The sequence below is a fragment of the Equus asinus genome, chromosome 2 (genome assembly GCF_041296235.1).
Source record: "Equus asinus isolate D_3611 breed Donkey chromosome 2, EquAss-T2T_v2, whole genome shotgun sequence".
NCBI lineage: Eukaryota > Metazoa > Chordata > Mammalia > Perissodactyla > Equidae > Equus > Equus asinus.
Genome location: NC_091791.1, coordinates 26,326,367 through 26,342,666, shown reverse-complemented (window position 1 = coordinate 26,342,666; position 16,300 = coordinate 26,326,367). Strand labels below are relative to the sequence as shown.

The following is a 16,300-nucleotide window of genomic DNA, read 5'->3' as shown; positions in this document are numbered from 1 at the left end:
CTTCCTAGACCACTTTGACCTGTTTGGTCGGTTATTCTCTGGGCTTGGAGCTATTTTGAGATCAGGCTTCCAGGGTTTACTAATGATTATTGTTCTGATTTGTTCAATCTTTGCCACCTCAAACTGCTACTGATCTGCATTTCATGATGCTGTACGTTTATCTCTACTGCTAGAGTGATGATTGCTCAACAGCTTGAGATGATCGACAAATCTTGCAACTCTGAGCAAACAAAGAACTCGATTCTTTGGCCAGACAAAGACTATGCCTAAGACTGTTTCCTGACCACCTCCTTATTGCTCAGATGTGGCCGCGGCCTCTGACTGAGTTACTTTTGCTGATGGACAAGCATCTCACTTTCCTCCCTATGTGGGACATGATTTCCCAGGAATGAGCCTTCCTTGCAATGAGGGAAACATCAACATGACTTCCTAGGCATGAGCCTTACTGGCAATGAAGAAAATATCTATATATCAGTACCTATATCTGTCTATGTATCTATTTCATATGGTTGATGTACGATGCTTTCTTCCAAAAGATCTTGATCAAAAGGGTGAAATGTGGACAGTGATAACAAAATGGACATAAGCCCTAACATATGTCAGGGCTTCTAAAACAGAGCTGTGAGACCACTAAGGAAGTGAGGCTTCTGCACATATACCACATCTCTGTCCAGATGGAATGTGAGTTTTTGAACTGTGCTTCACTTTTGTTACCCTGACTTTCCTTTAAGAAAAAAAATGCTTATTCCTATAGGAAAATGCTTACTCCCATAGATAAGAACCTTTTTGTTTGCTTTAGAGATAGCTTTAGCAGCAAATCAAGTGTAGCCAAGGAATAACAGTTGTTGCGAGCACCAATCATGAATCTTGCAAAACAACCTGTGTGATTTCTCTCTCTTTGTCTTTATAAATCCTTGCCTTCTTTGTCTTCTCCGGAGCACATTTTGGGTTTCTGCCTAACTCTGTGTCTCCTGACTTGCAATTCTAACTGCCCAAACAAATATCTATTGTTTAAATCGCAGTGATTTTTATCAGTCAACAGAGGCAGGGGTAGAAGACTCAGTTGACTTCTTGGCCAGCACTTCAAACAGATTTCAATACTGTGAAATTATCTTGGGAGTTGTTATCTCTCAAACTTCAGGTGGTTAAAGATGATTATAAGACATGTTCTGTTGCTTAAAGATTTGCTTACATCTAATGCCTTTTTTTTTCTCCAAATGAGTGCAGGAGTGACATTTCTGAGTTAATAAAGGATCTGAGAAAGATGTGGCCTTAAGCAGTACTTTATTACCATTACTTTTCCACAATCTAACTCTGCCACAACCCTCCCACTCACACAAACCCTACTCCCTTCCTCAGTGTTATTAATCTAACCTGAATCACTCCATTCTTCTCCAAGAGACCACACCTCAGTAATACCAGTGAATCATAGACACTCTTGCTTTTCTAGTCATTAATGCTCTTGACAAAATGCCAGATCTGGTAGAATAAAGGATAGGAATTTCAGGTGAAAGGAGCTCTTTAGGTTCTTGTTCAGTATATTACCCTCAATATTAGTTGCCAGATAAATTTTCTAGTTGCCTGGTGGTGGACAAGTTTTTATCACATTCACACTATTGACTCTCCCTAGATCTCGATGCTCTAAGTAGCCATCCTACTCAGGGAGGCAACCTCTCAGGCATGTCTTCTAGCTAAGGGCTCTTTCATCTTGAGGTTGAAAATAAAATACTTTCTTGCTTAAGTTGGCTAAAGAATATTAAACAGTTTACCCACAAAGGTCACCCTTTGATAGCAAAGTCTTCAACAGTCTCTCCAAGTGAATCAATGACATTTTATAGAAGATCTTTATAGAGATCTTAAGGTAATAAAGAAAAGTAGAAATAGTTTGTCAATTACTCAAAGGGAAATTTATGAGATGACGGAGCACTATAACACATCTTCTTTACCATGTGTAGGTCTATAAGATAAGACTTGAATTTATGGCAAGAGAAACCTAGAGGAGAGTTTTTGAAGGCAATTTTCAACTTATATACAAATGTCATGAGAAATACTGAAAGGTAGTTAAGAGAAGTTAGTCGACTTTCTTGTCAGTGTTATAAATCTATATTAAATTTAGTTTGTTTAACTTGTCCTAATGGACTTTATAAATCAACTCAATCATGTGTCTTTTACACAATTCCTCACCCAAGTGGATTTTGATCCTGGTTTTACAAGTGTATATTTATATTTTTAATTGTTTAAAAAAATACCTATGGATACTAGCTACGTTGACATGATATAAAAATTTTTATCAATACAGAAAATTCAATGGAACAGAATTTAGGTCATCCAGAGATTACTGTCAAGATGTAAAAAATAATGCTAAAGCCAAGAATTTTAAAAATAAATAAATCTACTGAAATGAAATTTTAAATTGTGGCTTAAAATTTGTGTGTGTATATGTGATGTGTTTGTATGGAGAAAGAGAGAGAGAGAGACACTATTCACTATTCTCTTCTTGCTATTAAAAAAGAATAAAAAGGCTCATAAAGATTTTTAGGTCTATGTCATCATCCCACCAACCATAATCACAGACAAGAACGGAAGAAGCATTTTACCACTCCCGGATGAATAACAAAGTGGCTAACAGTAGCCTTGGGTATTGAAGAAATTTAAAAACACACAGAGAAAGCCTGCCTCGGGTTGATATTAATTACTATTATCATTGAATTCTATTGCTCAAGTTGTTCTCTATGGGAGTAAAGAGTCCTTGCCTTCTGGCTCTCTGGGGCAGTATTTTTCCCTGCCAAGTCTCATATGAAACATACAATGTCCTGTGTCAGAAACACCAAATGCCTTATAGGCCAACAGATTTCAGGCTCCTAAAGACAAAGAAAGTTTTATCTAAAGGTATAATAAAAACTATAGGGGCTGTATTCCAGATCCCTTATACTAAATTGAAGGTGGAAGATAGCGGGCCAGCCCCGTGCCCGAGTGGTTAAGTTCTCGCACTCTGCTTCCGAGGCCCAGGGTTTTGCGGTTCGAATCCTGGGCACCGACATGGCACAGCTCGTCAAGCCATGCTGAGGCAACACCCCACGTGCAACAAATAGAAGGACCCACAACTGAAAATGCACAACTATGTACCGGGGGGCTTTGGGGAGAAAAAGGAAAAATAAAATCTTAAAAAAAAAAAAACAAAGAAAGTGGAAGATGTTTCCAGTTTGCTATGTGAGAAGAGTAAGTAAAACACAAGCTTATATATGGGAAGATCATCCAATTCTAACAACACATGGAAGTCAGAGATGTAGGTCAACAAATGCACATTTCTGAAATACAGGTTTTCCTGAGTACTTATTCCAAAGTTCTTTGAAAATCTGGCCAAAACAATCCTGTTTAATATACCAGTTCACATAATAAGCAAGTCAGAACATTTGCAAGGCAAGATGTTGTTTTCCTTTATGCAGCCAGCAAAAACACCGGTCTAAGCTTAGGCTATAATGATAAAAGGATTTTAGAGCAGCTTATTCTTAGGGAATCATAAAAACAACCCAACCTTATGCCCCAAGGTATAAGAATATGCATAGTCTGCATTGTGCTTTTAGTGTCAGGACAAATCATTCTGCTTTTTTCAGCGTGAGTAACTGATGCCAATGGATGAGTAAAGGGAGAAATAAATGTACAGACTGAGACCTGTGGCGTGGTGAGGTGAGTAACACCTATATCACAAAATCATGTGCTTTCTTTCATTTTGTAAATACCTTGAGATTAATTTATATAATTTTTGAAATATTTAGAAGGAATGGAATACACGTTATTAATTATATGTGGAGGGTCCAAGTTTTCTTCTATTTATGGCTTAAATTGTGACGGGTCTTAGAGATCACAGCATCTTAAAAAAATCTGTGGCCTTTTTTTGGGGAGGCAAGTAAAGGGATGAGAGAATTACGTGATGCATTCCTTTAAATCAATTAGGGAATATAGTTGCACACATAAAATAACGATTGAGTGCTTCCTAGATGCCCACTGCTGTTCTCACTGCCTGTCACGAATTCTCATTTAATCCTCCAATCCCTCCGAGGTTGATACTATTATCCCCGTTTTACAGATGAGGAAACTGAGGCACGGAGACTCTACATTACAAAGCACATAAAATATTGGTGCTAGGATTTGAACCTAGGCAATCTGCCTCAACATTTATGTCCTTAATCACTGCATTAGGTTGTCTTCAGGTTCTGTATTTATACCCGACTGTTTAGGACTCAGTTAACTCCTTCTGGGGTCTGGCTACTTCTAAGCCATCATTATCACAAGTTAATAAAGAGACAGCGTCATCGTTTAAAACGGCCATTCCCTAGGATGGAAAACATTGGCCCCTCAAAATTCCCAACTTCCACGTGACTCAGAAATTACTCAACAGTCTTTCTCTAAACCCAGCGCTCCACCCGATTGAGTTAACATTGCTGTTGCCCAGCAACTGAACATCGCCGCACAGGAAACCAGCGGGATTATTTTAGACCCGGGATGCCGCCGCCCGGGATCCAGCAGGGGTCCCTCCCTCTGCCTCAAACATCTGAATGCTGGACCAACATCCTCTCCGTTAGTGATGATTCTGCTTCCTGTATCGCGCCCCAACAAATTTCATCTGGCTATTTTCTCTCAGTGTTGACTAAAAGATTTGAAGCCAAGCTAAGGACTCTAAATTTTGAGGTAGATACAGTAGAAAACCTGTGACAGGACCGCCGAGTCTGTGGCAGCAAAGGCTAGAAAGGAGCTCAGCGGCATCCGCGGGGACTCGAGGAGAGATTTCTAACGTGTTGGATGCTCCACAGGCCATTTCACCCAGCTGCTCTTTTGCGGCCTCTGCCTCTGGAGAGCTACAAGCTGTCAACTGAATGCACAGTCGGCCCTGCGGCTTTTGGTCCCGTGGGGTCTGAGGCAGCGCCTTGGCTGTGGCGAGCGGAGACCAGACTAATGGGAGCCAGGAGCACCGGAGGGGCGTTCTCAGGCGCACTTCACACACAGAAATAACGAAGCAGGAAAGCCAGGCGAAGCACGGAAAGAGGAGGGAGGGGAAGTCAGTAGGGAGGGGAAGCGCGCCGCCCACTGGAGCGGTTAGTCATTCCGAAGCTCAGCCCGGGCCGACCAGGACGTGGGCGGCGGCCCGCGGCCGCGCGCACGCAGTCCCGCCGATCTTGGGCGGCACCGAGACGCGAGCGTCCGTCAATCTGACCAATCACGGACCCCTGCTGCCTCCTACGTGGCTCCGCCCCGCTCCCGCCCCCTTGCGGAGGCTCGCGGCCGCGCGCGCCAGTCCCTCTGGCCAATCGCGCGTCTTTTCCGCCTCTCGCGCGGCCCCGCCCCTGGGACGGGACCGGCTCGCGGCCGCGGTTGCGCGCGTTTTCCGCGCTCTGGGGATGGCGGAGGGAGGTAGCGTGTGGGGCAGCGAGTGGAAGTCTGAGAGCTGGGCCTCTTTGGGGTCGGCTGTGGCATCTAGTAGCTCCCTTTCTGTGGTCAGGGGACGTCTCAAGCCCACCTCAGGCCTGCGCGCTCTCGAGGGCTAGTGTGGGTTTCCTGCAGTGGTGGGAGGGGAAGAAAGACTCCTCTCTCTGTTTTTTTTCCCCGGGGAAGTTGATGCCTTTGTTTGAGGAAACAGGCTACAGTCGACTCTCCTTTTCAGGGTCTATTCGCTGCTTAAACCAAAACGATGCAGACAGGCGTAAATTTGTCTGCGCTTGTGTTCCTTGTTCCTCGGGCCTGGAGGGTCCTGGGTTGTTGTCACACAACTTTTAGGGTTTGGGCTAGTGTGATAGGTGTGATTATGTTTTTTGACTCAAGGTTTGTTAGATTTCCTTTAATTATGAAGCTGGTGTAACGAAATTGGAGACTTCCTAGCTATCCAAAGTTGTTATTCTCCCTCACCCCCCATATGGCAGATTTTGTGGATATTTTGGGAGATAAAAACAAATGGAGAGTCTTGTTTACATGAGATGATAGCTAGTTTGTTATGGAAAAACTGGTGGTCACCAAGTGGACCAAAACCATCTCATTTAGGAAGGTACGTGGGAAACGACTGCAAAAAGAGCGAGAATGGATCAGAACTACGTGAACGAGGAAGTGGCTGGCTTACTTGTGGATGTTATGTACAACAATAAACAATTCTTTGATAAAAGTTGAGGGCTGTATAGAGGTGTGGGTTAATTTGATTTCCGCTTTGTGATTATGTTTTGTTTTTTTAGAAGTAAACCAGGATTTCATTTTCAAGATGGAAAGCCCATCAGACTCAGCTGTGATTTCACCTCTCACGCCGCAGGCGTGTGCCAGGCCACCGTCTCCCCATACCAGTAGTTCAAGAAAACAAGTACGAAAACCCTAGTTCTTCCAGTGGATTTGATCCTTATTTCTGTGTGTTGTGGCAGTGGTGGTTTTAAGTCTACCGAAGATTGTTAATTAACGTAATATGTAGATTAAGAAGTAAATATTTTATTAAATACTTTTAGGTTTTTCTCCTAAGATAATGTATTTGACCTTTCCCCCCTGCAAATTTTCGTCTTGAAATCTGTTTTCATTTAGTTTCAGGTCAGGTAGTTACAACATTCCAAAATGAGGAAGTTTGAATCTGCGGTGTTGGGAAGGTCTTTGGTGGCAGGATCTAGGGCTTTTCCTTAATTTGTAACTCGGAAGCCCCTAGAGTGGCAGCAGGCATGCTAGTAGCTGAACAAGTGTTTGTGATTACTGGGACAAGTGTCTCAACACTATTTTAGAAGAGTGCTGATTTTGCTAAAATAAAATAGAGAATAAAACGAATGGAGCTTCCAGGAATTAAAGACATTTTGTGATGGTTGCTTTAGATACATGGAGACAGAAAGCCATCTAGTGGCGTCTAATATGGAAATGTAAGGTCTTATTTCTGGTAGATTTGTTTAGGTCAGGAATGGTTTTCTTGATTCACATTATTAATGTTTTGTGCCTTTTTCAGCCTATGAGCGCAACACTTAGAGAACGATTAAGGAAAACCAGATCTTCATTTAATTCCTGTTACAGTGTGGTGAAACGTCTCAAAGTGGAGAGTGAAGGAGATGATCAGAACTTTTCAGAGAAACCACCAACTTCAGTAGAAGAAAACTCTGTGGAATTTCGAGAAGATGTTAAACGCATAGACAGTGAATTTGAAGAAAATACCTATTTGAAAAATACCTTCAAGGATATCAGTGCGTGTGAATCTGAGTCACTCCATGCTGGGTCATGCAGTGAGGATCTCCAAAATGACTTTGTGAATGAGGATCCTCCCAAAGAAGGATTAAATGAAGAAAAAGCAAAATTGGTGAAGCAGATTCAGGAGAAAGAGGACGTTCTTCGGAGGCTCAAACTAGTCAAAATGTACAGATCAAAGGTGAGAATAATTTCGAAACCATTGTGTAATTATAATCTTTTTTACATAAGTGATAGGAAAGTAATTTCAAAAAGAAAAAATAAGTTTATTTTAGCATAATAAGTGGATAATCCAGAAACCTGGCTTCCAACAACTTTAACTCAAATGTAAGTCGTGCATTTGGAGTAGAGTAGAAGAGGCCTCTAAACACCAGATACAACCTTTTAAAAGTCCCAGCTCTCATTTAACATGCAGTTGAAGCTTTTCCCTCTAGCTTCCAGCCTGTACCAATATTACGAGTATCACATGTTAGATGCAAGTACAATGAGAGCAGAAGTGACAGATGATGGAGAATGATTAAAAAAGCTAAAAATGGGCCACAGATTACAATAAAAAGTATTTTTAGTAATGATCTTGTGTTCCTCCAAATTATTAAAATGTTCCAGGCATTTGGTTTGAGAAAACAACTAACATATATTAGATTTTAGATTTTAACTCAGATGGGTTGAATTAAATAGAACTTGGGACTTGGAAGAAGATAAGCTTTACTTACCTGGATCGTTCATGTATATGCAATTGCTCCTTCTTCCATAGTGATGTGGCATAAATGATGGAATAGTATATCTTCTTTGCTCTCTTGAATTTTTAGGATTTTTCTAAATATAACTACTTGAGTTTTATGAGATAACGAGCATTGAGAAATATTTTTAATTTGAATGTTGTCTTTTTTAAATTAAAAAAATTTTTTTTTATTTTTTAAGATTTTTTTTTTCCCTTTTTCTCCCCAAAGTGCCCTGGTACATAATTGTGTATTTTTGGTTGTGGGTCCTTCTAGTTGTGGCATGTGGGATGCCGCCTCAGCATGGCTTGACGAGCAGTGCCATGTCCGTGCCCAGGATCCGAACCGGCGAAACCCTGGGCTGCCGAAGTGGAGTGCGTGAACTTAACCACTCGGCCACAGGGCCAGCCCCTGAATATTGTCATTTTTTAAAGTACAGAGGTAATAGAAAAAGTAGATTTTTAAAAAATCTATTCTGTTGCTTCTCTACATAGTTTGCCCTATTTAATAATTTGATTTTACACTGAGGGTAAGGATGGCCCAGAGCCTGGAGCAAACAAAATAGCGTTAGAACTCAATTTGAGTGTCATTGCAACCATGCTACTTGAAACCATCTTGCTTTTTCCTGGATAGAAGTCCCATTCATGCCCAAGTGTGTTATTCTTTAAACCTACTCATTGATTTAACAACTTTCATTGAGTCAAAATAGGATGCCTATCCAGTTATTGACATACGTTTATGTATGTTTTTTTTCCTGTTTCAGAATGACCTGTCTCAGTTACAGTTGTTAATAAAGAAGTGGAGAAGCTGTAGCCAGCTGTTGCTTTGTGAGTTGCAGTCAGCTTTGTCCGAGGAGAACAAGAAACTCAGCCTTACTCAGTTGATAGACTACTATGGCTTAGATGATAAATTGCTACACTATAACAGAAATGAAGAAGAATTTATATAGGTGTTTAATTCCTAATTTTTTTCCTCCAGAATATCTTTGAGAATGACAACTTAAAAGATACTTAATACATTTTAAAGGGAAAATATAAACCATTAGGGCTTAAAGAAATGTATCTTGATGAACATCAATTTAGGGCAATCTGTTACATAAATATAAACTAAGTTCTAAAATGAAAATTTGATATTTTGTATAAATTTGCCAAAGAAAACTTGACATTTAAAGAAATGTGAAAAAAAATTGTCAGGTTTAAAAAAATAAATGTGACAATTCTGAAAATCAGTTTTAATACATTGTTTTGCTTATTGTGGTAAAAAAAAGTTTTATTTTAAATGTTAAAAAATAGTCCAGTCTGGTAAATGTCTAAACCAAAAGTGGTCTAAAAATACCTGCCTCTCTGCTAAGTTTATGAACCCTTTTCCATCCATTTACCACATATTTCCATCTTGGTGGTCTAGCAGGTAATTAAACTCGTATGTCCAAAATTGTATCTTTCCTGTCTCTCCAAATTTGTTTCTTGTATTCCTCATGTCATGTAGTGAAATGACCATCTGTGTCTTGCAAAACCACGTATCCTCCTCTCCCACTTCAAGGCATCGTGACAGACAAGGTCTTTCACATTCATCTATCTTTCTAGCTTCATCTGTGGGGTAGATTAGAGTGTCTACTCAGTTCACAGTGACTCCTCAGCTAGAAACCCACCTTCGTAGGGTTTTGTTTTTGGCTGCATATCGTACAGTGTTACCTGTCATCCTGGCCATATGCAGAAATATGACCCACGTTGGCTCAGGCTCTGAGAATTTGGACTTGTGCTCAGGAAAAGAGAGCCCATGTCTTTTGGTGGCTGAAGCTCTTGTACGTAAACTTGGAAGCAGAAAAGCTGGTGTACTAAGGATAGCGTGTGCCCTTACAGAGAAAGGCAGAGATGGCAGATGGAGAGAGAACTTTGCTAGATCAGTGGCTTCCTGGTTCTGGTTTCCAGTCCTTGAGGGCTTTCTGGATTTCTGCTTTTGGGCCTAAAAAAGCTTTACCTAGTTTAAAAAAACAACAACAACAAAAAAAGTACTTCCCTACTAGTAGGTAAATAGCCACTACCCTGAGTCCCCCTTCACCCAGAGGTGCACCCCACTTTCACTCTAGTACCTCTCCATGATCTAACAAAGCGTTAATGTTTGGTATATCAGGAGACCTCAGGCCCCTGCTCTTGCATCCCTTCTAATTGTTAGTGCTCATGCCAGTAAACTCTCTTACCCTCCCCCTCATTCCACCACACACAGAAATTCCTGCCTTCTAGACACTGCCATTGTCATTGGCTTCTGTGAACACAAGAGGACTGGCCCAGGCCTCACATGGCCTCCCCTGGCCCTGGGACTCCTAAATGGGCACCCCTGGGGAGCTGTGCTGTTTTGTACCTGCCAGCCTCCCTCACTGCCTGCCGCTCAGCCAGATAGCTTAAATGTGGAAGAGGAAGCAGTTTCCATGGTGATGGTGCTGGCATTTGACTGTAGCTACCCACTGTTGACTAGCACCTCCCCTGGAGTCACCCTTATGTGTCTACTTGGGGGAACAGTTGAACTCTGGTTCTGGGAGGGTTGGGGAGAACAGATTGGGGGAGGGGATAGTAATGGGCATTTCCAGGGCATTGGCTGAGTGCCAAGGGCTCCAACAGCACAGTGGGCACTGCTGCAACAGGAGGAGGTGGGTCATGGAATATAGATCCAGCTTATGGGAGAGTTTGGGGCATAGGGATGCCCATGAGGCAGGCAGTCCACTTTTTTTTATAATTTCTGTTGAATTTTACCTCCATTTAATGGGATACATTTATTAAAAACCACTAAACACCATAGTTTTATTCATAAAAATTAAAGCTACCACTTAGTACTTGCTTTGTGTCAGCTTAAAAAGTATGTTAACTCATTTCAGTATTACAGTTATCAGCATCCCATTTTAGAGATGAGATTTATGATAAAGCAGTTATTTTAAAACTAAGTAATTCTAAAAAACTGAAGTGGCAGAGTGGCAGAGCCAGGATATGAAACCAGGCAATCCAGCAACAGAGCCCTACTCTTAAGTCCTATGCTTAAAGCCATGCTATGTTTGACCCAATTAGTTATATTACTACTTGATAATATAGGTAATATTTTAAAGGGCTACCAAAATATGAATATAATTGCTGTTCAGCAGATGGTGAGAGGAATCAGTACCATGGACAGTATCAAGAGTGGGTTGGGTTGTATGACCCATGTGCCCCTCCAAAGCCAACACCCCAAACCAGAAGATACCTCCTGCTACTAGAATACAGCTTAGGGGCAAGAGGTTCCTGGTAACCTCCACTCTATCCATGCCTCAAAGCTGAGACATTCAAGCAGGGAGCACTGCCGGAGTCACCCAGTGTGATCACTGACAAATAGAAATCACACAGGCTATTTGGTTTCTTAAGACCTGGGAATGTACAGAGCATTATCCAGTGAAATTTGTCACACTGACTATTAGTAAAGGGAGCTTCCAGGCAGCTAATTTAGGTGACATGGAATTTGTATCACCAGAAAAAAAACCCAAAAAGCCTACTATATCCATGATTGACTCAAACCAACAGGACAGAGAACTTCTGACAGTCCTAAGTACAAAGTATTTGTACTCTTCACACCGTTGGCTGCATCCTCCCACTCCCACAGTCCCCCTGTCGGAGATAATTTAGAAGGACCCAAGATGTAGGAAGTGTCACCTGCTGAATCAGCCAAATTGGACTACTTCAAGAGTCATTCTAGTACTGAGGAGGGAAGTCATCAAAAATGATGTTGGTCCTATTATTTCTCTTACCAAGCCCATCCAGCACTGATTAGTGTATGGGTGATCAATTATGGTACTGTCTTGGCAATTTCTAAATAGAAAATTTTAAATCTCCTGAAGATTTTTTTCTACATAGAAGGTTTTATAATAGCTCTCTTGCTTTACGTACACCAGTGTACATTGGATGTGGTGTTGCAGATTATACTTAACATTTAATCCACAAATTGCAGAATAATGAGACATTGACATCACTTGAAGATTGTGGTCAGTGATCCCAATGGTATCATCTTGGAATGCAGCAGTCCACAGGCTGGATTAGTTAATTCACTTAATCTTCTCACTATTTGTTTATCATCATCTACATGAATACAGCAATAAACTTTTCATGAAAGTGAGAAAACACTTTTTTTCTGTTTGCTAAACCCTATTGGGTAGGGCACAAAATTGAGTTGTTACAATGAATATGAAATGTAGAAGATTATATTATGTTTATTTAGAAGAAAATATGTTGTAATTTACAAATGATTTAGGGCTTGGTAAAAGTAAACAGTTCACTTTGTTCTCCTTGTTAGAACAAGGAATAATATTAACTGTTCTGGGTTTTTTTCTCCTTATTATATAAGAAATGCTTACTGAAGAAAACTTGGGAAATATTGAAAAGTATAAAAATCATCCATAATCTCATAACTTTTCAGTAATTTTATAAAATTAGAAATGCTAGTAGTGGCTAAGAATAGTTTCTTTTTGTCTTTAAGATTTTCTATACTATTACCATGAAAATAAAAAATTAAGACTAAATGAATAAAATAGATCTTGAATACTTTCTGAGCTAAAATCTTGTTCATTCTTAAACGAAAACAATTCATAATATTTGATACACATTTGTTCATGCAGGACAAATATTTTTATAATGATTAAGGCTAAAATTAAATAATTTGCTATTAAAAATATGGAACTAAGAAGAGGTTCTACTTAAATTCCCTGATATGAAAGAGAAAGAAATCATTTTAATCAAATGAATTTATTTTTAAAATGATTGACTTGGCCTTGTGTTTTCCACCAGCGTTTTTACATTTGAACAAGAGCAGGAAATGTTTTCATCCTTAATCTTTCAACTTCAGCCTGCAGTATTGAAATCTCTTCAGCTTGTTCTTTTGAAATATTTGTTAACTTTTGTTGTTGCATCATGTTTTCGTATCGTTCTTTGGCAATCTTTTCACAAGTCAGTTTAGACCCTATTCCAAAAATGAAGAAGAAAGGAATTAGTTGGATTATTATCAATACTTTCAAATATAGAAACGATACTCAGAATCAATTAAACGTGTGGAAGAAATGCTGGTAGCTTTATAACTACAGATTTCAGGAGTGCTGATTACTTTTAAAGAAACTTACTGTTGAGTAAAGAAAAAAATCTTACCCATTGCATTACAGATATCTTTTCTCTCTGAGACAGCCACCAACTCTTCTCGTAAATTGCAGCTTAGAGTATAATTTGCTACATCTTTTTGATTGCTGAACTTTCCCAGTTTTTTTAGTAGTTTTTTGCAGTTTTCCACATTCTTTTTGTGAGTCTGAAGTTTTTGTTCCCATGACACCCCATAAAAATAATTTTGAAAAAATACATTATATTTAAGACATTATTCTTAAAATGTAAATTCATTATTATCATTAATCACCATATCCCTAGTGCCTAGCATGATGCCAGCACATAGTAGGTACCTGAATTATTTGTTGAAAGATAGAATGGTATGTTAATACCATATTTGAAAAAATCTTGTATATTCTTAAAAATGAGAGATTAAAAAACATGTGGCCTTGAGATTACGTTGTTTCTATCTTATAAATGCTACACAATGAAAACTGAGCATTTGTTAAGCATTTCTGAAAAAATAAAGCCTTTACAATGCCAAGGAAAGACTCTCAACACTTCTATTACATAAATCATAACCTAATGTGAAATAGGAAATTCATGTACACTCAGATATCTCCCAAGGGGTGAATGCTAATATTAAAGGGAGTGCTTCAGTCTACCGCACTTGTTATGGTTTCAAAGACACTATTCAGACATCTATTACATCCTGAATATTTGAAAAGGACGAAGATTTTGTTAGATTCTGTTTGAATTCATGATTTTGAACACTGTTACTTTGTTCAAACGATTCACAACTGTTGGGGTTATAATGATCACTGTCTTTGAGACCTACCTTATCTATAACAGCAATGGTTTGCTCCATTATTCCAATCTGAATGGCAATCAGGGTCTCATAGTGTGGTTCATTTAGGTACTTCGAGAGAGAGAAGAAAACAATATATGTAAGGATATTTTTCTCTGTTTCAATAGATAACTTTATAAAGATTATCTTAGTTTTGAAAGTTACTCTTTTCATAAAAATTATCTGTTTAGATTGATTTGACTTTTGTGCCATATTATGTACTTGTATTTATCCATTGATATGCTCACCTATATACTAATAGTTACAAATGCCTAGAGTTTATTTTCTCATTCATTCATTCATTTATTCAACTCATCAAATATTTATTATCTCATTTGAGTCCCATATTAACAGTGTCCCAGTTGAAGACACTGAGGGAGACACAAAGGTAACATGACCTAGTCTTCAATAAAAAGAGAACCTGTAGACATGATTGGTTGCCAGAAAATATGTAAAGTGACATGCAAATTCAAAGGTGGCTTGAGATGGGATTTGGTTTCTCTGGACTAGGGAAATCAAAAGGCTTTAGGGAGGAGGTGGCATTTATCTTGAAAAATAGATTTGGAATGTAAAAAAAAAAAATGAGGGAAGATATGCCAGATATAAGAATTAGTAATGAGCAAAGGCACAGAGGTAGAATCCTAGAAAATAGTAATCAGTTGGGTTTGAGAATACTGATGTATGAGAGGAAAGTTGGAATGAATTTGAAAAGTTAGAGTGAAGGACACTGAACATCCACTTAAGTGTTTCATAATTCATTTGCCAGATAAGAAGTGGCGGTCTAAAATGTTTGAGCAGAGTAGTAAGGTGATTAGAGCTGAATAGGAATATTAATCTGACAGCAGTATATGATATAGATTAGAGAAAGACTCAAGGTCACGAGACCAACTAGGAGATTATTACAAAATAGTCTAAATCATTGACAAGGAAGGACTGAGCCAGGGTAGAGGCTGTGAGGACAGAGAATGAGGGAATAAGTAGATAAGCTAGGCAAGACTTGGAAGGCAAGGAAAAAGGAGGACTCAAAAATTACTATACCTTCCAGCTCGAGTGAATGGCTGAAAAGAACAGAAATAAGCAAATTAAGAAGAGTTGCTGGGACCAGCTTGGTGGTGCAGCGGTTAAGTTCACACCTTCCGCTTTGGCGGCCTGGGGTTCGTCAGTGCAGATCCCAGGTGTGGACATGGCACACTATGTTGTGGTAGGCGTCCCACATATAAAGTAGAGGAAGATGGGCACGGATGTTAGCTCAGGGCCAGTCTTCCTCAGCAAAAAGAGGAGGATTGGCAGCAGTTAGCTCAGGGCTAATTTTCCTCGAAAAATAAAATAAAAGAAAAAAAGAAGAGTTGCTGTTGGAAGGTAGGAAATATAGAAATAGAGCTTGAGGAAGGTCAGGACCAGAGATATTGGATTGAAATTGTAATTGAATTGGAATCCAGAGAGCTTGAATTAGTCATTTAGAAATGTTCATTGAAGTTAGAAAAAATAGAGATCATCAAATGAGAGGGCATGGAAAGAAACGCAAACAGAGCTAGGGGCAGGATCTTAAAGAATAGCTATGTTTAAGAGTTAGATGCATAAGAGAAATCAGTGAGAGGCAGAGTGGTCTGACATGTTGGAAGAAAAACAAGAGACAACGGGTATGATAAAAGCCAAAGGAATGAACAACTAAGATGGTCAAATGCTACAGAGTTACAGGATGGTGATGACTGGATTTGACAGTTAGGAAATCCTCGGTGAACTACAAGAATGGCTAGAACTATAATTCTGAGTGGGTCACGAAGAACTGGAGACAGCAGATGTAAACTACTGGAAGAAAAAGACAAAACTCAGACACATTATGAAACACTGTTGGCCTAGAATATGCTTGATATCACAGAGGCTTATTAATACTGGTTAAATGAATAAATACACTAATGACTGAAGTTAAAGTTATGTAGTGGGGCAGGGGGAACTTACCTTTTGACGATCTCTTGAAAAAAACAGCATCTGAATGTCCCAAGCCTTCTGATTTAGATCTTCCATTTCCATCTCCATTTTCTTATGTTCCCACTCAATCTGAAATATTCCTTTGTGGACCTCTTTACTTTCCATCATGCTAGCAACTTTCTTTTGTCCTTGAGTCTTTAAAAAAAAGTTACATCCTGATATTCATGTAATGTGATTCTGCATATAGAGTATCTAAAGCTGAATTCTGTTGGAAAACACTTGGATCACAGAGATAATTCTATGTTCTTTTAAAAAGTGTAGTAGTAGATATTAAAAAATTACTTCTTGGGCAAAATCTGATCACTGTGAAGCATGATAGTCACTAAAGAGAAGGGATTATCAGATACATTTGAATGGCATAGTCTATTTACTTTATTTGTCAATGATTAGACAAGAACTCCTTTTGTTATCACCAATCTACCAGCTATACATTTGCACCCCTGCTCTCTGCC

General features: G+C 39.2%; 2 protein-coding genes across 11 annotated transcripts in view; one reads left to right on the top strand and one right to left on the bottom strand.

Moving 5' to 3' along the window:
• The first annotated feature begins 4,430 nt into the window (after nucleotides 1-4,430).
• On the top strand, nucleotides 4,431-9,145 carry SFR1 (SWI5 dependent homologous recombination repair protein 1). 7 transcript variants are annotated; one of them, XM_070483746.1, is made up of 5 exons: nucleotides 5,345-5,409; nucleotides 6,034-6,122; nucleotides 6,219-6,340; nucleotides 6,959-7,372; nucleotides 8,674-9,145. In XM_070483746.1, the coding sequence occupies exons 3-5, from the start codon at nucleotides 6,245-6,247 to the stop codon at nucleotides 8,857-8,859; spliced, it is 696 nt and encodes a 231-aa protein (XP_070339847.1). In that variant the 5' UTR covers nucleotides 5,345-5,409; nucleotides 6,034-6,122; nucleotides 6,219-6,244; the 3' UTR covers nucleotides 8,860-9,145. The 7 variants fall into 7 exon arrangements, with proteins under 7 accessions (XP_044607374.2, XP_044607384.2, XP_014684609.3 ...); XM_044751439.2 differs by lacking the exons at nucleotides 5,345-5,409; nucleotides 6,034-6,122 and adding an exon at nucleotides 4,431-4,578; XM_044751449.2 differs by lacking the exons at nucleotides 5,345-5,409; nucleotides 6,034-6,122 and adding an exon at nucleotides 4,495-4,689.
• Nucleotides 9,146-11,846: 2,701 nt separating this feature from the next.
• Nucleotides 11,847-16,300, bottom strand: part of CFAP43 (cilia and flagella associated protein 43) — a 106,936-nt gene continuing 102,482 nt past the window's right edge. For all 4 annotated transcript variants that reach the window (XM_044751399.2, XM_070483719.1, XM_070483732.1 and 1 more), the window contains 4 exons: nucleotides 15,819-15,983; nucleotides 13,851-13,931; nucleotides 13,064-13,217; nucleotides 11,847-12,881 (listed from right to left, as the gene is read on the bottom strand). In XM_044751399.2, coding sequence (XP_044607334.2) covers nucleotides 12,715-12,881; nucleotides 13,064-13,217; nucleotides 13,851-13,931; nucleotides 15,819-15,983 — 567 coding nt within the window. In that variant the 3' untranslated portion in view covers nucleotides 11,847-12,714. The remainder of the gene's footprint in view (nucleotides 12,882-13,063; nucleotides 13,218-13,850; nucleotides 13,932-15,818; nucleotides 15,984-16,300) is intronic.

Coding starts and splice junctions, on each gene's coding strand:
- SFR1 (XM_044751439.2), top strand. CDS start 4,557: ATGCTGGACCAACATCCTCTCC. Junction 4,579..6,218: donor GCTGGACCAACATCCTCTCC/GTTAGTGATGAT, acceptor TTGTTTTTTTAG/AAGTAAACCAGGATTTCATT. Junction 6,341..6,958: donor CCAGTAGTTCAAGAAAACAA/GTACGAAAACCC, acceptor TGCCTTTTTCAG/CCTATGAGCGCAACACTTAG.